This window comes from Talaromyces atroroseus (genome assembly GCF_001907595.1).
Source record: "Talaromyces atroroseus strain IBT 11181 chromosome Unknown scaffold_1, whole genome shotgun sequence".
In the NCBI taxonomy this organism is placed as follows: Eukaryota; Fungi; Ascomycota; class Eurotiomycetes; order Eurotiales; family Trichocomaceae; genus Talaromyces; species Talaromyces atroroseus.
Window position 1 is genome coordinate 2,195,686 of NW_017971433.1, and position 20,443 is coordinate 2,216,128.

General features: G+C 48.6%; 9 protein-coding genes across 9 annotated transcripts; 3 read left to right on the forward strand and 6 right to left on the reverse strand.

The window, feature by feature from the left end:
- Positions 1 to 9: 9 nt before the first annotated feature.
- Positions 10 to 2,204, forward strand: UA08_01844 (hypothetical protein; the record flags this gene model as incomplete). Its single annotated transcript, XM_020261553.1, has 2 exons — positions 10 to 353; positions 416 to 2,204. The coding sequence occupies 2 exons, from the start codon at positions 10 to 12 to the stop codon at positions 2,202 to 2,204; spliced, it is 2,133 nt and encodes a 710-aa protein (XP_020123371.1).
- A 55-nt stretch (positions 2,205 to 2,259) lies between these two features.
- On the reverse strand, positions 2,260 to 3,440 carry UA08_01845 (hypothetical protein; the record flags this gene model as incomplete). The annotated part of the gene is made up of 4 exons (XM_020261554.1): positions 2,260 to 2,841; positions 2,890 to 3,147; positions 3,242 to 3,335; positions 3,394 to 3,440. The coding sequence occupies 4 exons, from the start codon at positions 3,438 to 3,440 to the stop codon at positions 2,260 to 2,262; spliced, it is 981 nt and encodes a 326-aa protein (XP_020123372.1).
- A 264-nt stretch (positions 3,441 to 3,704) lies between these two features.
- On the reverse strand, positions 3,705 to 5,312 carry UA08_01846 (hypothetical protein; the record flags this gene model as incomplete). Its single annotated transcript, XM_020261555.1, has 3 exons — positions 3,705 to 4,292; positions 4,379 to 5,145; positions 5,216 to 5,312. The coding sequence occupies 3 exons, from the start codon at positions 5,310 to 5,312 to the stop codon at positions 3,705 to 3,707; spliced, it is 1,452 nt and encodes a 483-aa protein (XP_020122908.1).
- Positions 5,313 to 10,228: 4,916 nt separating this feature from the next.
- On the forward strand, positions 10,229 to 10,922 carry UA08_01847 (hypothetical protein; the record flags this gene model as incomplete). The annotated part of the gene is made up of 3 exons (XM_020261556.1): positions 10,229 to 10,264; positions 10,442 to 10,484; positions 10,567 to 10,922. The coding sequence occupies 3 exons, from the start codon at positions 10,229 to 10,231 to the stop codon at positions 10,920 to 10,922; spliced, it is 435 nt and encodes a 144-aa protein (XP_020122909.1).
- A 273-nt stretch (positions 10,923 to 11,195) lies between these two features.
- On the reverse strand, positions 11,196 to 13,403 carry UA08_01848 (hypothetical protein; the record flags this gene model as incomplete). The annotated part of the gene is made up of 6 exons (XM_020261557.1): positions 11,196 to 11,647; positions 11,720 to 11,797; positions 11,864 to 12,625; positions 12,718 to 12,824; positions 12,881 to 12,994; positions 13,057 to 13,403. The coding sequence occupies 6 exons, from the start codon at positions 13,401 to 13,403 to the stop codon at positions 11,196 to 11,198; spliced, it is 1,860 nt and encodes a 619-aa protein (XP_020122911.1).
- A 715-nt stretch (positions 13,404 to 14,118) lies between these two features.
- Positions 14,119 to 14,902, reverse strand: UA08_01849 (hypothetical protein; the record flags this gene model as incomplete). The annotated part of the gene is made up of 3 exons (XM_020261559.1): positions 14,119 to 14,177; positions 14,237 to 14,396; positions 14,462 to 14,902. 3 exons carry the CDS (start codon positions 14,900 to 14,902, stop codon positions 14,119 to 14,121), a joined length of 660 nt encoding a protein of 219 aa, XP_020122912.1.
- An 848-nt stretch (positions 14,903 to 15,750) lies between these two features.
- On the reverse strand, positions 15,751 to 17,118 carry UA08_01850 (hypothetical protein; the record flags this gene model as incomplete). Its single annotated transcript, XM_020261560.1, has 5 exons — positions 15,751 to 16,067; positions 16,291 to 16,651; positions 16,711 to 16,805; positions 16,882 to 16,918; positions 16,975 to 17,118. The coding sequence occupies 5 exons, from the start codon at positions 17,116 to 17,118 to the stop codon at positions 15,751 to 15,753; spliced, it is 954 nt and encodes a 317-aa protein (XP_020122893.1).
- A 581-nt stretch (positions 17,119 to 17,699) lies between these two features.
- Positions 17,700 to 18,761, forward strand: UA08_01851 (hypothetical protein; the record flags this gene model as incomplete). The annotated part of the gene is made up of 5 exons (XM_020261561.1): positions 17,700 to 17,955; positions 18,010 to 18,132; positions 18,185 to 18,303; positions 18,372 to 18,452; positions 18,540 to 18,761. 5 exons carry the CDS (start codon positions 17,700 to 17,702, stop codon positions 18,759 to 18,761), a joined length of 801 nt encoding a protein of 266 aa, XP_020122892.1.
- A 58-nt stretch (positions 18,762 to 18,819) lies between these two features.
- Positions 18,820 to 19,655, reverse strand: UA08_01852 (hypothetical protein; the record flags this gene model as incomplete). The annotated part of the gene is made up of 3 exons (XM_020261562.1): positions 18,820 to 19,137; positions 19,202 to 19,380; positions 19,445 to 19,655. 3 exons carry the CDS (start codon positions 19,653 to 19,655, stop codon positions 18,820 to 18,822), a joined length of 708 nt encoding a protein of 235 aa, XP_020123019.1.
- Between the last annotated feature and the right edge of the window lie 788 nt (positions 19,656 to 20,443).

Below are 20,443 nucleotides of genomic sequence, written 5' to 3' on the forward strand. Positions count from 1 at the left end.
GGAAAGACCATGCTGTTGCCCCTGCTGCTGCTTTCGAGTCTGCAGCTATGGTGTCAACCCGCGACATCGCACCAGCAGATCGCTATACAGCCGGTCCAAGACGAGCTAGATGTTGGTCCTCCCACTAGTGAATACTACATGAACAGTGCCAGAAATAGCTGGACATTCAACTTCTCCTCACCAGCCCCACACATTTTCTCCTCGGTGCACGGCCTGCTCCAGCAATGGCCCAATACCTTCTTTCCAACGGGCCATAGCATCGTGCCCTGTCAGATCCCTGCGTTTACAAATCTGTATCACGGCCGGCAGGATGGCGAGTTGCCGGAGAGCCCGGAATGGGTTGCGTTTGATATGTATGATCTACCTCCGAGACCTTGTGATGAAAAATGTTAGATGGAATCTAATGTAGAAGCAGAGAAATGTCCTACGGGATCATGGGCTCAAGTCGTAATTCCCATATCCTGACCTACCAGACAACAAAGCCCACAGGCTGTCTGTATTTTGACGGCGAGTCTGCGACCTTGATGGGCACGGGCCAGATGGACACACAGATGCTTTTCATTTACGGTAATGTGACTGGTCCGCAAGTAGACGGCGAGGGTCGCAGGTTCAGAGGTCTCGAAGACGAGTACAATCGTGCGTCGGGACTGTGTCAATGGGCTCGGGACAAGAACCTAGGTGGTCCCGGATGGGGTGTTGAAGGGATTGTCAGGATGAATGCCGGGTTTGAGATGATCTGGTGTAATTTCACAAGTCCTTCTGCTCGGTTGTTGACGAAGTTGAATGTAACGGTGCCGTTGCTGCGAGAGAGTATCAATGACCACGAGAAAGAAGAAGAGGAAGAAGAAGAAGAAGGAACGAAAGGCGCAAATTTCGGCTCACCAACATACTACCCCCTACCAAGGGAGACGTCCTCACCAGGCCGATCCAGAGACCCAGACCAGCCTCCGATGCCACCTGGCTGGCGACGAGATGACCTGGAGCCATTCCTGGCAAGTCAGGCATGGGGTTGGTTCGAGAGTGCAACATGGCACTACGGCTCAAGCGGTATGGGCACTGGACGCGGAGAAACCCGCGTCAAGCCATTGACCTGTGGATTTTTGACTTTCTACGATCCTATTTTCCGTCAGCAAGAAGCTGCACGCGCCTCTATTGAGCGTCAGAAACTGAATCTCACTTCCGACGGCCTATGGCAGGGTCCAGGAAAAGACGAATACAGAAAATCAGCTCTAGAACAGTTGATGAGACGGAGGAGGTATCATCTGCTACGTAATATCAGCGAGGTCGATGCCTTGACAATGAATACTGCTGCAGAGCGAGTTTTGCGTGCCCTGGATTTTCATGACACAACGGGCTTGGGAGTTGACGACCGTAATTGCACGGGAATGGATTGGATTGCCGTTTCTAACGATATCGTGCAGCGATATGCACCCCGGCTACAACAGCTGAGAACAATTCTCGAGGCAGGCTCATATGTAGATATGAGCAATGCAACGGCTGTTAGGAGATGGTTCTCAGGCCTGAGACAGCATACGCATTTCCTCCTGATGCCTTATTTTGAATACCCGAGTTACCAAGAACTGCCATTGTTTTCGTCGTCTACCAGACAATTAACACTGTCTCGCTGCAAATATCAATACACCCGCCTCATCGCGCCTGATTATCACACTGCTACGCTTACACCTGAAGAGGCACTGGTGACATCAGCCGTCGAGGAAACACTAGGCAATATTTGCTCCTGGGTAGTCGACGCAGGGTTTGCAATTGAGCGGAAATGGTTTGATTACTTTGATGCGCGCAAGTCTGGCGCTCCACCGTTGATCGAGCAAGTGGTAGACTCGTGGAGAAAAAGCCTTGAGGAGCTCATGGCTTGGCTGGGATGGGTCGATCAGTGGACATACTGCAAGCATGGATGTGCCTGGGACGAAGTTTGCTACATACCCATGTGGCCCACGGAGTCTGTTGATCCAGATGGACGGGGCTGGGGTCCGGGTCCTAGTCCAGGCCGTGGTCGAGGTGATGGCTATGGCTATGGTTATAGCGGCCGGGATCGTCCACCTGGCAGACACAGTGATGCTCAATATACCGAAGAGAAGAATGAACCTGGAAAACCACCTAAAAGACCCCCAGGACCGCCGTTTTGGTTTGTGAATGAAGACTCTTTATGGGAACCGAAATGTATCAAAGCCGAATATGCGATTTGATATAACTACCTACACACACATCTATATATATTTTCGGCATTGTATAAGGTTATGGCTAAATCTTCTGTGCATTTCTCAATCTCCGATCAACACCCATAACAACAGCATAGATCGTATCGAGCGTGGGAGTATTCAGCCCCAATTCCTTCGACTTTTTCCACGGATAGCCCAAGATAACATCCACCTCCAACGGCCTACCGGCCAGGCAGTCCGTCTGCATACTCGAGCCAATTGGCGGCATGCCCAGGATCTTCTCGATCAGGGAATCAGTGAGCGAGTGCTCCAGTGCAGTGACGCCGCACGCCCTCCCGACATCAATGACTTCATTCATCAACCTCCGCGTCATCGGCACAGCCTCGGGGCTGGACTCCAGCCAGCTGTGAGTATCTAGCAGTGTAGCGGTCGTGAGCGAGTTCCAGGCCGCGTTCCACACGACCTTCTGCCAGCGTTGTAGCGGCATGTCTTCTAGAACGGTGAAGTTTGTGTTTCCCCCGCTGAGAAGAGAGGAGAAAGTCGAGAGTCGTGTTTGCTCGGTTGCCGATGGCGAGATGGAAGATGGGAAGAGCCCGATTTGCATGTCTTCGCTTTTGGTGTGTTTGACGTAGCCGGGCGAGGTTTGGGTGGCGCCCGTCCATGTCTGTATTTGTTAGTGGCACTAAGACTTGTATTCGATGAGGTTACATACCACGCAGGTTATGATGGTCGCCTTTGGCCATGCATTTCGGAAAGGTTCCTCATTACCCACACCGTTCTGGATAATGACAATGGTAGTCTTGTCCTCTTCTATTGCAGGCCCGAGTGCAGTAACAGCCGCGTCCTGGCCGATGGCCTTGTGTGCACAAACGACGTAGTCGAATGTCTGCCTTGCCTCGGCGGGTGTTTTGACTACATTCTCGGGGATGATATTGTGTTTCTCGTGGTTTTGTGAGTCGATAACCAGGCCCTTTCAAGATTCAATTAGTCTTCAGTTACAAATATTGAATTCGTGTTACCAAGTTCTTTCCATAAATTGACACTTGGTGACCTCGGAAACGTACATTGCTCTTTACAGCATCGTAGTTTGACCGTGCAACGACTGTCAGTCTGACATTTGGGTTGCGGCTGAGAATAAAGGCGTAAAATGAGCCAATTCTGCATATTCATGGCTTCGTTAGTGACCGCCTAGAGATGAAGCCGAATATGTACTTACGCTCCCAGGCCATAGAGGAGCACGTCGATCTTGCCTTCGAATGCCATTTTTTTCTGGTCTTTCAAGCAAGCTTAATGGTTGATTCTTGTTTATTTGAGGTGTTTATATAAGAGTTGTTCTCCCCGCACAGAAGTAACCCCCGCGTTCCAAGCTTGTTCGGCGCAGATGTGGGGAACGGCGAGAATGCCGAATATCGGCATAGACGGATCCCCCCTAAATAGCGAGGACAGAAGATAATATGCAAACTATAGGTCGCTTCATCACAAAGGTAACCCCCAAGTATGATAAAGAAAAGGCGTACATGTATGTATTTACAGCTTCGCAACAAAACTTGTAAGATCCCTCTCCAGTCGCGATGTATTGAGCAGCTCCCTGTTCAGCTCTGATATCTTGGTCACACCAACCAAGGCCATATTCTGCTCAATTTCCTCACGCAGAATCTCAACCATACGCCGTGTTCCTGCCTCGCCGTATCCGGAGCTCATGCTGTACAAGAATGGTCGACCCATGCCAACGGCTGTAGCACCTAGGGCAAGGGCCTTGACGACATCTGTGCCTCGCCGGATACCGCCATCAATGAAAACCTGCATGTTCTTCTCTTTTATAATGTAAGGAGCGTATTTGTTAATCTCCAACAGTGTCAGAAGAGGCGGCTGTGCGGTGTCTTGGGAGCGGCCGCCGTGATTCGTAATCACGATGCCATCGACCTTGTGTTTGTAGGCCAATACGGCATCCTCGACGGATTGAATACCCTTGATGACAAGTGGTAGGCTGCTCAGTTTGCGGAGGTAGGCGATCGTGTTCCAGTCCAGGTAGGGAGCAACTGTGCTGGCCAAGGTTTTGGCTATGCCCTGCACAGGCTGGCCTTTACCGCCAATTTTGTCGTTTTGCTCGCCCACCTGTTAACAAGTTAGTCGTCACCTCGTAAAATATTGTATGCCATAAAAAGGATATAAAGCACCAAAGAGTGCGTGACTGTACATACGTCAACCTGGGCTTTCAGGCGCTCGTCCCTTTCTCTCTTGCCCGTTACCGGCGAATCCACCGTGAGCCAGATTCCTTTGACTCCAGCCTTGACAGCCTTGAGAATAGTCGCTTCGGAGATCTTTGCATCTTTGTGCATGTATAACTGAAAGAAAATGGGCTGCTGGTCCCCGCCCGTTCGAGCTTTCATAATCGAATCAATCGACATACTCGACCGAGTGGCAACTAGTTGTGCAAGCCCTTCTCGTCCAGCTGCCGCTGCCAGAGTGCATTCCCCTTGAGGATGTGCAAACTTTGCAATACCGACGGCTGAAATGTACACCGGTAACGAGACGTCATGGCCCAGAATCTTTGTCCGCGTATCGACTGTGCTGACATCCCGTAGGATGCGTGGACGGAATAGGACTTTGCGGTATGCAAGTTCAGCGTCAGCTTTGGAATACTCATCATCTGCCCCGGCAGCGTAGTATGCCCACGCGTTTGCAGGTAGATGGCGTTCGGCCACTTTCTCAAAGTCTCGAACGTTGATCAATGTGCTCAGCGGCGGGGCGGCATCGGAAGCATCGCCCTTTTTGGATGCGTTTGTGGCAGCATTGGCCGTTTTCGGTTGTTCGAGCGTTGACGGATCAACATTCCCCTTGAATGCCGATGGCGAAAGTGTCTCTTCAATGAGCTCAGCCGGGTGGATGGCGTCGTAGTCGTTTGTTGCATCACGGCCAGCGCATTTAAGGATTACACGAGCGCCGCCGGGATGTTCGTCAAGAAAGCCTGGCGATTTGTCAGAGCAATACAAAGCGTAGGCGTATGCGTGTGCCCCGAAAGAATGAGATAATTTTACCTGTCACATCGTACACTTTGCCCCGGACTGCAATCCAGCAGGAGTCTTTGTTGTTGTGCCGGGAGACTTCCGCGGCGGATACGTTGAACTGGCCCATTTTGGAAGACAAACGAAGATGTATGCAAAAAGCCGAGAAGCCAGGTATGCGTGAGAATGTCACAAAATTGGGTGCTGCATGATATATCCCAATGCTAACCAAATAAACAAGTCGTCAATCTTCATGCGCGCTAAATTCCCCAGAGAACCCCCACGCAAACAGACCGTGGAGAAGCGTGGGGGTGCAGGTTGCGGGGGTTCCCTCGTTGGTCTCCGCTCCGCTCCTTCCACGACTTCCCATCGCAACATCTCAGGGGAAATGCTTTGTCCCAGTCTCTACTCCACAGTCGACAGATCCAGCCCTTTTTCCCGCTTGCTTATGATTTATTCACCGCGTCAAACAAAGCCCAGCAGGTATCCATCTTTGGTTTGCGACTAGATGGTACTGTGCCCGAGCAAGGTTCATACCGACCTTGTTGAGTCAGAAAAGGGGTGCGACAAGCCAGATTATCGCGTCTATAAATGGCCCAATGTTCATCTCCTTTCTGTTTCTCATGAGGGCCATCGGTTCGGCCAGTCCACCATGGATCTGGACTGAGTTGTCTTTGATATTCTCAAATATTGAGAGACAACTTCGAATTACATGTTTCAACTTCCTTTTGTTGTTTTATTTGAGAAGCCCCTGCCTTATCAAATCCGTTCTCTGGCTTTCTGGCTTACTTCGGTGTCCTCGTAGCCAGAAGACATTTCTGTAAACGTACTTGACAGCTCGACTATAGAGGCCCAGCAAAAGGCCTCGATAGATGAGTCCCAAAAGTACTTTGGATGGTTAGGGGTTGCAAGGTAAGGGAATTCTCTCTACCAGAAGACCACTTTTCAATATACTAACATTGACCAAGTTCTAAAACCTCCGAGACAGAGGCACACCCTACAACACTGTCCGATCGTGAAGTTTTCATTTGATAGTTTTGGTCGATATTTCTCTCGTGTTTACCAAACTACCAAGTCCTCGCTTCAGCTCCACAAGTGAGAGCCAAAATGCACCTCGGCGTGACCGGTGGAAAAAACGCGATATCCAGGGTGCCTACCAAGAAGCGGAGAAAATCAAACAAAAACACCACCACGAAAAAGAAGTCACTGGAGCCAACCGGACCAATGTTGAGATCGATGCCTGGGTGACGCAGCCCGGTATCTTCTCTCAGTCACTCAATGCCAAAATTCTACCTCATAATGACAAGGCTCAGCAGCTGGGTAGATTCGCCAAAGAATGCCCGGTTCATTACATGAACCGCATTGCATTTCAACGCCGCATCAGCAACTAGCCGAAGATCATGCGGGTTACCCCAGGCGTGACTGATAATTAGGAACTACAACGTACCGCCATCTCGTCCACACCAAGACATCATCACTGCCAGATGTATTTTAGAGTGCAACACTCATGGATACATTCAAAGCCACAGAGGACGTTATATCTGTTCTTTCTCGTCTTCCTAATCAGGTTTCTCGGGAGGGAGGTGGGCAGAATCCTAACTGGAAGACGAGCAATAGGGCTTGAGATTTACAAATCTCAATATCAGCAAAGAGGCAGAGTTATCACTTGAGCCACTCAACATTAGTCACCCTGAGCTATTCAAGAACACTGCCATTCGTCAAAACATACGATGCTTTTATATTCGATTTTGGTGTCCCACCAATGACTACCAGTCTACAACCGCGTTCGCTCTTCAGAACTTGCCACATCCATGCGCTTAGTTGTCTTCGGCCAAAAAGCCAACATCTTTTCGCAGAACGCAGAGTTGCCCTACGCATGCAATAACTCTGTGATCGGTGTACGCCGGGCATCGCTACAAAGGAGCATCATTCTTCTCGAATCTTGAGCTTACTGCAAGCTGGTCACATGGAATTGATTGTACAGTATGAGTGATGTTGACAGTGCAATGTGCAAAATATAGTATCAGAGCCGGGACCGGAACCGGTTCTGGTACCACGATCTTGGGCAACTACAACAGACACAACACGACACTCACTTTCGAATGGAAGATTGTGACCTCAGAGTTCGAAATCTGACAACCGCTTTTTGTTGCAAAATGCGGAACCTGGAGCATATTGACTTGATACATATGAACACGTATGACGATGTTGAAGACTATCCTCCAAACTTATTGTCGAAGACAATCCACTTCGAGCACGACCGACAATGCTTGTGGCACTCACCCCAACTTTCTCTGCGTCAACGGAAGAGTCCACGGGCATCTCGAAGCAATGAAGATAATGCTTTAACTACTAAGCTCAATTTATATCGAGCTAATAGTCCCTGTGGCGTTCTACTTGGTCGTTCCACCAACCCACGACTTTGAGACTTGTGTAAGCCACAGATGTCGTACACGAGATCTCTGAAGGTCTTTTGTCCTAGTTGTTTTCTCAATATTTGATGTTGGTCAGCTGGATGGTCTCAAATCCATACGAGAATCAAACAAAAGCGAAAACAAGAAAAGTGAAGGGAAGGAGGGTGGGAATAGAATGGAATAGGATTTGAGGATGAGGTAAGCCTTTCCTTGAGAAGTCACAGTGTTTAGATGATGGCCGACGATACTAACCAAGTCAATCAGAAATATACTATGGATGGTCCATCATATTGGGGAAAATTCTCAGCTTGTTACTCATCATCGAAGCCCAGCAAATGCTCTACCAGCAATTCGAAAGTTGGCCCGTGTACATATCAGAGCACATGGCAAAGATACGCCCATACCGCTGCCAAACGAACCTTGGCCATTGCTGTCCGTAACCTTGATAAAAAGATGCGCCGCAACTCGAACCGCTCAGCAGAATTCCTTGGTATGAGGACGGAGAAGGGCGGCACCGGTCGCACCTGACAATGGTCCTGCAAAAAACCGATGATGCTCTACAGGAGCCAGCTGCAGTGCGGCTTGGGCTCGGTGATAAGGACGAGTGAAACGAATGGACTAATGAGTCATTGTCTCAATTATCGACAAAGTTGACGGCCATGCAACGACAGACATATCCCAAGATATCGATTGAGATAGATAACAGGCTCCTCATGAAATGGCGAGCTGGTTGCTGGGTGACAATCAGCCGTCTTCCAAACTTGAACGGAGAGAGACGTTGCTCTCATTGAAGAATATGATGATACCGAGCGGACGCTTTGCACAGAATAAGATCACGGCTCTGGTTGAATGACACGAAGTCCGTTCAACGGTATGAATGAGACGGACATCCATTGTAGCAACACCGCTAACCAAAGAATTCAGGAGGACTGCGAGAAAGTATGAGCTGGGCCTCAAAGTGCGGTTTTTGCTAGAGGAAACTTGGGTGTCTAGACAAATGGAGTTCTTCACTATGAACAGTACCTTTGTGGTGATGAGCAGACCGGTTTTCGACGCTTTGCAAAATACATCGTTGTACCTATCTTTTGCAAGTATGAACCAAAAATCTCAAATATGAATCAGGTTGCCCCTGGAACCGAAAGATACGGAAACACCAGGAGCCCTTCGGCGTTTACCCAAACGATTGAGACTGACTTCGTCTCAGGCTCCAATATGCCATCACAAGAGCTTCTAGCCCAAGCATCAGAAGCAGAAGCACCCGCAGGCATACGCTTTCCATCTTATCAAGTTTCATTAGCGAAAAACGTTCCCGACCTAAGACAAACCCATTCGATACATTCTGCAAAAGATCTGCTTGGGTCAAGGACGATTCCATATACACAGACCTGCACTATTCCGGTTATTGGTGGCCATATGTAGGCTTGTCATCGGATTTGCTTCGACAAATTTCTGAGCATATGACTACAGTAAAGCATCGACAACATAATACAATTATCGAGGCTTCCAGAAGAAAGCGAATTCCGAACCGAGTTGGTCTAGAGGCAGTACCAGTCAGCATTTACGCGTGCGTTTTCTTACGCATGCTACGAAGTATCAGAAGACCAGCTCAGATCAGACACCGAGGTTTGTGATAGACAGAGCATGAACACATCGGAGTTGGTTAATGGCATTGCTAGGAATTAGCCTAGCGACGCAGATCAAAACATACAGGTTCCCGATTCACAGAATGAGCCCGAGACATCAAGTATATGGGTTTCCGATTCTTGAAATGAGCCTGAGTCCCCAGTCGTAGGGCTTCCTGATCCACAGGGTGAACATGAGTCTTCAACCATACAGAATATGCCCGTTGGTAGCTCATTTTGGTACGGCAGGTGCTCGAATTGGCATGGTGCTAGAGCGCTGCCTTGTACGCATGGAGGATAATAGCGGAATCTAGACAATAATATCTACGCTTTACCAGATATCCTATTGCTATCTCATTTCAAAAAGGAAAAGTACATTGATCTGGACGGCGGATCTACGTCAGACTCTACGAAAAGCCCCAGTCTGTTCAACATGTCACGGAAATGCTTCTGGAGTGCGACGGCATCAAGATATTACAGGGGAATCAGATTACCGTTGAGAGAAATTATATCACATGAGAACTACATTAAAGTGCCCCTTTGGGTACCGCACCGCACATCTTGTACACGCCACGGCAGGCCAATTTTGTCTACTTCAGTCATCATCAATATGAGCAGCTCCATGCAGTCATTTTGAGCTTGTGGATATTGCTCCCTCGATTCACCTTCCATCATTGTACGCTTCACTTGATTTGGAAGTGTGCCCAGATCCCTCTGGTGTTGTCACGTTGTCAATGTACGCTTTGCGAAGAGAAAATGCCGAATCACAAACTTCGGGCACACCGTTATGTCCCAAGATGAAACAATCTTGCGGGCATTGCGGTGACCACATACTCCGGGGAATATATTGGCAACATGGATCCTACACTGTGTACAAGTATCACACTCACGCAAGTAACAAACGCGTGCGGAAACTGATAGTTGTTGGAATCCCGAGAACCAAAAGCTTCGATTTGACCGTCATACCACCACAGGCACAAAATTGACCTGCACTTGCTCATCGAAGCAATATGGCTATTCGCCAGTTTATTGATCGCCCTGGCTTGGTATACCGATGAGAACGCGGGGTTACACCTTGTTGAACGGCGAAGATACAAGAAGCGGTCTCAGTAGCGGACCGCCGACATTTGTCAAGCCAATGCATATCGAAAAGAACCAAGTAGTGACTTCAGAATTGAATATTTGAATCGAATCCAACGACCGACTTGTATTCTTTCCGGCAGAACCGATTGTCGAGCTTGTTCCGACTGCGTTACGGGGGGGCTTGTAAGTTAGAATCTATTCTATATCCCTCTTCATACAAGTTTTTCTTCTCTTAATAGTTTGATCTTCAATGCTATTTTATCAGACGATCCGGACAACGACCCGAGTGACGGTACATCACTTACCGACCTGCTCGATTCTTCCGAGTCCACCGTCCAGCAGCTCATGGGCATCCAAATCAACACGCCACTCCCACATCTATCCGACGACAAGATGCTTCCGCTCCAAGCCCAGGCAGCATCCTCCTTCTATGTGTTCGATAAGACTCCTGCAATTCCTCTGCCAGACCCATGTCATCCCACCTTTATAGGTGCATGGATACCCGGTATCAACCTCACTCCAGGGGACGCCGAAGCATTCCGCGAAATGGCAGAAATCAACAGGAAGAGCGGATATTCTTTCTACTTGGACTTCTGTATTAGACAGTGGGCAGTCCGGTGAATATGCAGCGAAGCTGTATCAGGGACTTGATATGGCGTTGACTCTTGTGTCTCTACTTTCGCCTCTAGTTTCGAGGGGCCCACAGTGTGTATAATTCCGTGATTATTGATACTACTATGATATAGCTATTATCTATTACACTGAATGGTCATTAATAAATGTATATTATCAGCGTACATACGATTCTTGAGATTAAACAGCCTCCGGCCGACATACTTACAACTCCTTTGCCTCTCCCCAATGCATTGGTAGTAGCACCCAACCCCCAAAGGTTTATCCCGCAAATGGAGATGTACAACTGAAATTAGTTGCGGTGCTTCCACCATCACCAAAAGCACTAATCAGCGCCTCAATAGCAGCGTAGCAACCAAGACCACACACCACGAGAGCACCCAAGAAGTACACGATATTAAATGAGGACATCCAGAAAGACTTCTTGAAGCCTCTCCACCATCTCTTGTAACCACCGTCCAGACGGGTGTACTTCTTCGTGACGGGGTCAAAGTGTTCTTCGGGGAGCATGGCATTCTTCTTGATGTCGAAACCCAACTTCAGCAGTGCCGGGAAGGTGTAGGTGAAGTTACCAATACAGAAGGCTCCAACTAAACTCGAGATATCTCCAATGTTCGGGACGGCTGAGGCGATGATGTAGGCGAGAGCCCAGTACACGGGCACTATGAACACCCATATGATCTTGCCACTCTTAGTGGTTAAAGCAGGGAAGTCTGGTGTCAAATACTGGTTAGAATTTTTGTGTGACATTAAGAATCAAAAGGGGTAATAGGAAGTGGACTTACGGAGAAGCTCCATAAGCACGTTGTTGTAGATGACTTTGATACCAATGTTACCGTACAAGGCAGCAGCAATCAGTCCACCTGTTTCACAGCATTAGTTTCAACTAGATAACGTTTGATGGTGGTAATGACTGTGCCACGACTTACCAATGATGGATAAAATGTTGCCAGCGGTTCGGTAGCTGAAAGGGGTAATGCTCTGAATGGCCGAACTGAATGTGTATTGGCCCTGGTAAGAGTACTGGAAGATACCAAAGAACATGTAGACGAGGTAGATGAAGATGTCTGCAACAAGCATTCCCTTCCAGAAGTCCCATGGGTTGCGCATCTCGGCAAGAAGATTGAAAAAGAGCATGGCTCCGCCGTAGGCGTAGATGATATTATTGATACCCTGGAAAGAGCCTAGGAAGCCCACACCACCAGAAGCGTATCCATATGGAGGTGTACCAGCAAATACCTTGATAGGGATATGGCTCGCGACAGTGCCGTTGGGGAAGTTGACTGCACCAAAGGGAACGGATGTCGACGCGCCAAAGGAGCTGAACATAGCCGCGTAGTTTGGTTCGGATGTGGCAGCAACACCAATAGCTAGGAAGGAGACGAGGACGGTGGTCAAGACGGAAAAGTTGGCAAGCCATCCAAAGCGCTGGAGAGTGCGGATCTGTCCTAGTACCATGCCCAGGATGGCGATGATGAGAAGGCAGATAATGAAGCATAGACCGTTGCCATTTTCCCCGTCTTTGCCAATGGAAATTTGGGAGATTTTGCCTCCTTCACTGAGAATAAGCACAGACACCAGCATGATCATCTGGAGAGTCTGCAGAACGTTGATGAAGTGGCGCATGGCTGGGCCAAAGACACGGAAAAATGCTTGGCCAAAATCGCGGAGAGGGTGACGATCAGAGTCCACTATAGGTCACATTGTTACTATAAATTCTTTCTTTTCTCAGATGGAAATAGGGGGGGTTGAGAAGTTTCGCTTGAAGTGAAGTACTACTTACTGTGCATGTAAACTCCCCAGACATACCATCCAGATACCGAAGCCATGAAACCAAAAGTAGTATACAGAGCAACGCCGGGCCCATAGCCGGTGTTGGAGAAAGCCCATCTGAAAAGCACTCGTTAGATTGTGAAACACACTTGATGAAAGCTTGGGAGACTCACGGAGCGCCAGAGGGACCAAGAATATCTGTCGTGATCAAGAAGAAGATAGAGCCCCAGGACGCAGTCCTAGCGGCACGAGAGGCTTGTCTCCATTCTACATCAGTCACGGTAGACCTACGCACGACGAACATTAGCATTTGAATTACCAAGATGAAAAGCAATGGGGGTTGTCTTACCAATCAGTGTGCGTGGTCACGATTTGGTTTCCTTCCACAGTGGCGTTCACATCGTGCTGGTGACCCTTGGAGAACCGACTCTTGATAAGTCCACCGAGTGAAAAGGGCTCCTTTCGTTGGATTTGAGTGCCCTCGTACGCACGCTCTTCAGCCCGGGTGATCTCCGCATAGTGAAGGTATTCCTCGAACAGAATGTCCGGGTCGTTGTGCACCTGAGCCGCCTCGATAGAGAAGCCATTTCCGGGCTGCACCGGCTCGTGGTCATTATTGATAGCAAAATCAATAGTGTTCTTCTCATCCATACGCGGATCCCCGCCGTCGAGGGCCAGGTTCGCAGGGCTCGACATCTTGACCGATGGATGGATGAGGAGGGCGACGACGATGACACGCCCTGAGCCGGTGCATTATATAGTATCTCTTACTCAAGGTCTGCGACTGATAACAGAGCTGGGCGTCTAAATCGCGTTTACCCAGGTAGGAAGCTCACTTTTCTGGAACAATCACCCAAAGTAACCCAAGCCCTTGGCTATCTTGGCGAAAGTCTGATCCTGCTCTGTGCCAAGTATGCCCGCAATTTATAGCAAGCCACGCGGGTTCGATAAGAGGCTCTTCGTTATCTCTCATGTAAAGATACGCTTGTCTATAGGTTGCCTGATGTTGACATGATAGAGGCAAATCACGCTTTTAGTTATTAGGCTATATTTGACGCAAAATTCGCAAGTAGGAAGGAGGATTCTGTTGGCCGAGCCCTGCGCCATGGTGACATTGGATTTTTTTTTGTATTCTTTTTTTTTTCAGCTTCGCCATCACTTATCGTCTTCTCCTATAGCATGGTACGGCACATAGCAAGCGCTTGAATGGGTCAGATCTTGCAGCACCTGATTTGACACCACCTAACCCATACGACGGACGGATACCCATTAAGCGTTCTGTTCTGGGTGCGCCAGTGCTGTGGATGTGAAAATTTATACAAAGCTGCCAACGGCCCATAGAGATAGAATAACAATATCATCTCAGGAACCAACCCACAGCGCCTTGGCTCTTTCGCCACGGAATGGATATTTAGCCAGAAGCGGAAGACACGTCCGACTGATGTGGCAAAGCTGCTCGTGACAGTGAATCTACGTTCTTGTTAGTTTGTTTCTCGCAGTCTTTTGAATGCAACAGCGACTGTACAGACCAATCAAAGTCTTTACAACCAAAGGCTTGTACTGAGACAGTGGTTCCGTAACCTTTCCGGGAACCTTTGCCAAGTCGTCGAATCTCCGTAGTGCCAATTTTTGTTCTAGAAGAGGGTCCTTCTGGTGGAATTTCACTTCCTCCTCAGTAAAAACACCGCCCTGAACATGCCATAACATATAAGCATGGATGGATTTCACGCAGAAATACAGCTCGCCGCACCCACCTGGAGCCTGAGGGAGTTTTTGCTGATTTCTGTTAATTTGTCATAATAGTCCTTGTCAACTGCCGTCAGGTAACGCTTTGCCATAACATGTGCGCCGACAAGCTGGCAAATCTTATCATTGAAGCCCAGTTCCCTCAGGTATTTCTCTCCAAAAACATCGTGACTTCCTCGCCCAACGCGTGATCCGTTGGGGGCAATCAACGCTGGCATGTGTTCGTACATTGGGATGAATTGCCCAATGTCGTGCAGCAGCGCAGCCACGACTGCATCGTCGTCAGCTCCGGCTTCGCGAGCCAGTTGCGCAGCCTGCAGGGCATGCTCAAGTTGGGTGACGCGTGCCTCGCCATAGCTTCGGCTTCCCTGGACCGTGAGATATTGGAATAGTTCCTCGGTCAGCGACTGTGCGCGGGCTTCGACTGATGGCAGCATGACGGTTGACATGGTTTTTGGATAATCTGACCCAGCCTCGATGCAGGTAGAGGATGCTATTGGGTGCAGCGTGGGATAATTAAAATTAATTGACTTTGATCCATCCATGGACAGATACTTAAAGAGAAGCGGTTCACTCCACAAGTCCGCTTCGGCTACTTCGGGAAGCGGACTATTCCCAATCCGTAAGTTACGAACAATTAAAACGAGAGAAAAAGGTATCGAATAATATTAAATTTTAATATAAATGCGTATAGAAATTATTAATTAAGAAGTTAGTTACTTACTTTTTTACTCCGTACTTAGTAAATGTTGGAAACTTAAATATATTGCAGACTTTTTTCTTGTTATCTAATATGTACCAACAACGACGCTTGGCAAATGATAAAAATTTTTCTTTTTCTTTCTTTTTTCAGTCTTTTCAGCTCACAGGAACACGTACATGAGAGGTTTCTAATGTTCTTTCTCGTCAGGGTTGTGTGGGAGAATTGTAACTCGAGAGAAACTATCTCCGTAGTATGCTTCAAGGAGACTGATAGGTATCATCCATGTAGCTTAAACCTAATCATTTATATAAGGTTCCAAGGTCATTGGCAACAGATATAGACTTTGCGGGGAACCGGGATTCCCGTAACTCGAAATTACAAGGAATGAGAAAGGCGATGGTGAATCAACTTTGACCTCTTACAATGGCTTGCGACGTACTTTATATACCTGGTTGCTGATTTATAACCGTCTTCCTCAGGATCGGATGAACCAACAGAATTTGCACGTTTATCGGCACAAAATATTATTCATAAGTCGTTAATATCATCCAACCACCCATAAATTAGTAAACATGGTATCAAGAAAACGCCGTTTCATACATGAGATATTGTTGTCGTAGGATATATATTTCTGTCCGAGACCATAGACCTTTCGCCCTGCTCACTTTCTTTCCTCGCTATCTCATCCTGGCTGGATTTACTTTGGTCCGTAAGCTGCACGGAAGGGCCAGGGTTAAGACTGTCATTGATTGTCGAGCGTTTCGACCTTAGCAGCCGGAACTGCGCCCAGGAACCCAGCGCTGATGAGTAGGTATTCCTGAGAAGGAGTGAGCGCAGCAGCGGGAGATTGGCGCCGACTACGGCGAGAGAGCTCTCAATCATCGTCCATGCAAAGACGGGGGTGGTGAAGTCTGTTGATATATCGTCAGTCATTTTGTAAGGTACTTTCACACGGGAGATAGGTAGGGAGAGTTACATGTAACATCACCGATATTAGTCTCAATGTGGCGTCCAATATAGATAAAAGTGATGAATCTTCCTATTCCAGCGCCGCAAACACTGCTCGCTGTTAGCGTGACTCCTTCAGAATTCTGCATCTGCAAATTACATACACGGCACCAAGCAGAAGCACACCGGCCACGGCAATGCGGTTCTTTAGCGGCAGGTTCATCTTGTAGATAATGGGCAGAGGCGAGATTAGAATCATCAAGTCGGTGATAAACCCGCTGATGGAAACCGCATAGTAGAACTGGATCGTGTCGATGCAGCCTGTGCGCGCGTTTTCAAAGGTCGTCCACAGAGTCCGCGGGTCTCTGCATTGGAACAGAGTGCCAAAGAAGAAGGAGATTGCCCAGCAGGCCACGATCACCATCATGACAGTGTTGAAAATCAAGAAGCGGTGGTACATAAAGAACATGCGGCGGTAGAAGATGAGGACTGAGGTCTTGCTTAGTCCGAGCGAGGCCAATGGGAGCAGCTGCAGGACGTAGTTGCACTGGGAGGGTTAGTTTAATCCTCCGTAACTGCGAATTTTATGTATATATATATAGTTACCTTTTCATAATTGGCCAACGCCTTTGTGTATATGGGTTGTCCATCGGGGGCATATTCGTTCGTCTGGTGCTGCGCCATCATCCCGATTTGCGTGCCTGAATGGTTTAGCTAGGTTAGCATGGCTACGGCGATAGAATAGAACGGTACAGCAGGGTCTAGTTTTTGACTAACCCAGGATCATGGTAGCAGCAATGCCGACGACACATAGCTGCAGGGGTAGTGGTTAGCCATTGCATTGATAGCACAGTGCACTTGGCTGCTCACTGTGGCCGGAATAATCAAGACATCGTCGGCGCCGAATCGAGCCCTCGAGTTCCTCCGCGCCCAGAATCTCAGAACCACCGACACCACGGCCAGGAGCAGAAACACTACGGCCAGCGCGCTGAACTTGGCCGGCGACCAGGCCATTGTGCATTGTGCAGCGCCGCAGGGCGCTCCGAGACAGGACCAGGGTTGGTTTCTTTTTTTTTTTTTTTGACCACAGAAATGCCTAGGTACGGAGCAACCAAGGGAAAAGAAGGCTAGTGAGCACCATGCAACGAGGGTGAGGACAAATAAATTGTCTCGAGAACAAAGAAAAATGAACAGAGGGCGCTCGCTTCTTCACCACATTCGTGGGCTGGTCCTTGATAGTCACCGATAGCTCCAGACTAGGGGCCACTGACTTGCAGCTCGATAGGGGCCGCTGGTCAGTTGGCATCCCTAGCGGAGTTGATTGGCATTGGCGCTCCGCGAATGTGGCACTGGAGTGATTATACGATGCAGGACATGATTGATGAATCCAATAATATTGTGTGTGCATGCATGGCCCCCACGACAGACTGCTGTCTAGAATGTAACTCGCGCCATGGCATTAGCTTTTAGCTTGTTGGCAGACCCCAGCCTGGCGTGTGCAGCCCTAAATTAGTAACTCGCCGCTTTAACCACGCTATCAAGGTACATTATCTGTCACTACGCGCGTACGAACCTTCATACATACTCATCGAGCAATGATTTTACCAGAGAAAACCGGCCGGAAGATGGGTGCAGAGGAAGCCGAGCCTCTCTACGCACGCTCGTCCGAAGACGACGAGCTCGAGTCTTTTCAGGAGAAAAATGTTCGCTCGTCCAGAAGTAATCGGCTTTTATTATACATCCTTGGAGCACTAGGATACATCATTCTGCTTGGCTTATACACCAGGCTATGGATTCGGTTCAGAGAATTAGAGGCGGAAGTCCACCAACTGCGGCCGGAGCTTTTCCCATGTATGTCACAGATGCTGTTGGAAAGAAAGAGAACATAGCCTGACACATTACCAGCTCTCGCGGAATCCTCTGCTTTTCGCAGAGACAGCCGGGTGTTTTCCTTGACGGTGGCCGATACTCCGTTTGCGGGAGATCCGAGTCCAGAGCTCGACAAGGCGTGGCATGATCTGCTTGAGGGTTTGTTCAGTTATCCTGATGGAACTATTGGGGCTCTGCTAAGAATTGCCAGACACTACTATTCGAGTCGCAAAGGAGGACTTGGACTATTACAATGTCACGTCTTTGCCCTTGGCCGACGGCTCGGGATATGCCTCGGAGCTCTTTATGACGCACGAACTGCACTGTCTGGTGAGTTGTTCTTTTCTTTTTTTAAGAAAAAAAAAAAGGAAAATTGGCCAAATTAACAAGTACAATAGAAAAAAGTCCGCCAGTGGATTTACAAGGATGCATACTTTGATGACGTGCAAGGACTTGCCCGGAACGAACTCAAGCGACACGTAGGCACGTATACGCTTATACCATTCTTTTTGATACCAGATTGACTGCTGACTATCCTAGACCATTGCATCGAGACATTGCGACAGGGCATCATGTGCAGAGGCGACGTCTCGCTCGGAACGTATACTTACATCTCCGCAGGCACCTCGGTGACGGCTCGCAGCTGGGGTTCTCACCAATGCGTTGACTTTGATGCGTTGATTTCCTGGGCTCGCGAGCGTGCTGTAGACATCTTTCAGCCAGGAGCTATTCCGAGTCCTGAGGAGGTTGGGCCAGAGCATATCACGCTTAAAAAGGAGCCTCATTGAGCTGATAATGATTGCGACGATTTATGTACATATATATAAGTAGCAAAATGCCAACACATCATAAAGGATGGGTACTATTATCCCAGTTATGGTTGCGCAACGCATCCTCCCTCGCAATCCCCCATTCATTAGCCCATGCCACCAAGCCGTCATAGTCTCTGCACGTCCGCTCCGTCTGCCACCCGGAAACTCCCTGGGTCGTGTAGTTCATCGCCTCGAGATTCGAGTCAGCCAGACAAATGAGCGACTGGCGCAGATACTCGAAGCAATGGCGAATATGATGCAAGCTGGTGCGATGGTTCATTTCCTGGCTCTGGGCGCCCATTTCCTCCAATTTGCCGTCCACGGAGGCGAAAAAGGCGGATCTGAGGATGTCCTATATCGATAACACCCTTCTTATCAGTCTTGGGTCTTACCAGTAGAATCTTGGTCAGACGTACCAGACAGTGTAGTTCGTGAAACACGGCGATCCCAGCGACGTCCGGTGCAAACTCCGGGTGTTGGATGAAGCCTTTCTTTTCCGGAAACAGCGAATCCCAGAGCCCGTCGCTGATCGCATTTGAGCGCTGCGCAAAGGAGCCGTTGAACTTCATATAGTAATGTACGTCGCCCACGGCAGCTGTCAAATCAGGTCAGTTTAGATGTCGTTCGTTCGTAATTCCGAGTTGTTGGGTCATATATACCGAACGGATTGCCATCGGACGCAGGCCCGGTGCCAGAGCCGAAGTGGTAGCCCACCGCATATCCCAGTGCAAGCGTGCTTGCTACGAGGAATACAATAATGACATAGCGAATGGCTCTTTGCCTATGCGAGACTGGCGGGGGCTGCGACTGGAGCTCGCCGTCGCCGTCTTCAGAGGACGGCAGGCGAGAGTACGTCTTGGAGTCGGCCATGTTGCATGTAAGACGGAAAAAGGTAAGAGAGAGAGATAACTGAACTGAGTACTCTGGAATGTATTGGATCTGCCAAAAACAAAACAAAAAAAAAAAAAAAAAAGCACCAACCAAAATCGACAGACGGTGAGATCGAAAGTAAACTAACTACTTTGACTCGTAAAGGTCGTAATGATCCCGCAAGCCCTAAAGCGGCGAGCAGCGACAGTATGAGAAGCGACAGAAACAGAAACACTTCTTCACTGCTCAAATAATTAATGCCAACCCAAAAGACAAGTCAAATAACTGGAATCCCATGCTCCGGCCGGCACGCAATCTCCAACAAGCTTTGCAGACCCAATAGGATCAATTGGGCTTGCCAATCAGTCAGAATATAGCACAACGGCCCCCAAAAACTGTGCAAAACCTTGCAGATAGTTTTACTTATCGCTGATCAGCGTGGATACAACCAGGTTGTATTCTCTTGGATTCCTGCCGTGAAAATGCAGTCTTCGTCAGCCAGCGCCTAGATAGTGGCAGCATTGGCTCCAAACGTGTCGCCATATCTATGCCTTCATTGGCCTTGGTTCCTGCTCAGCTCAGATTCTCTTCAATCTAACTTACTCGCGTGAATTAAATTAAATACGGCGCAGTCAAGAGATGTAGTAAGTCCCACCGTAGCTTGTGCTACGTCGTAGTAACTAGTTGTGGTGGTAATAAGAAAGGAGAATGCCCTACATAAGATCCTTCTATATCCAGCGCTGAATCCAATCCTGCCAACAATCAAAAATCCATCCAAGACTCTAAGA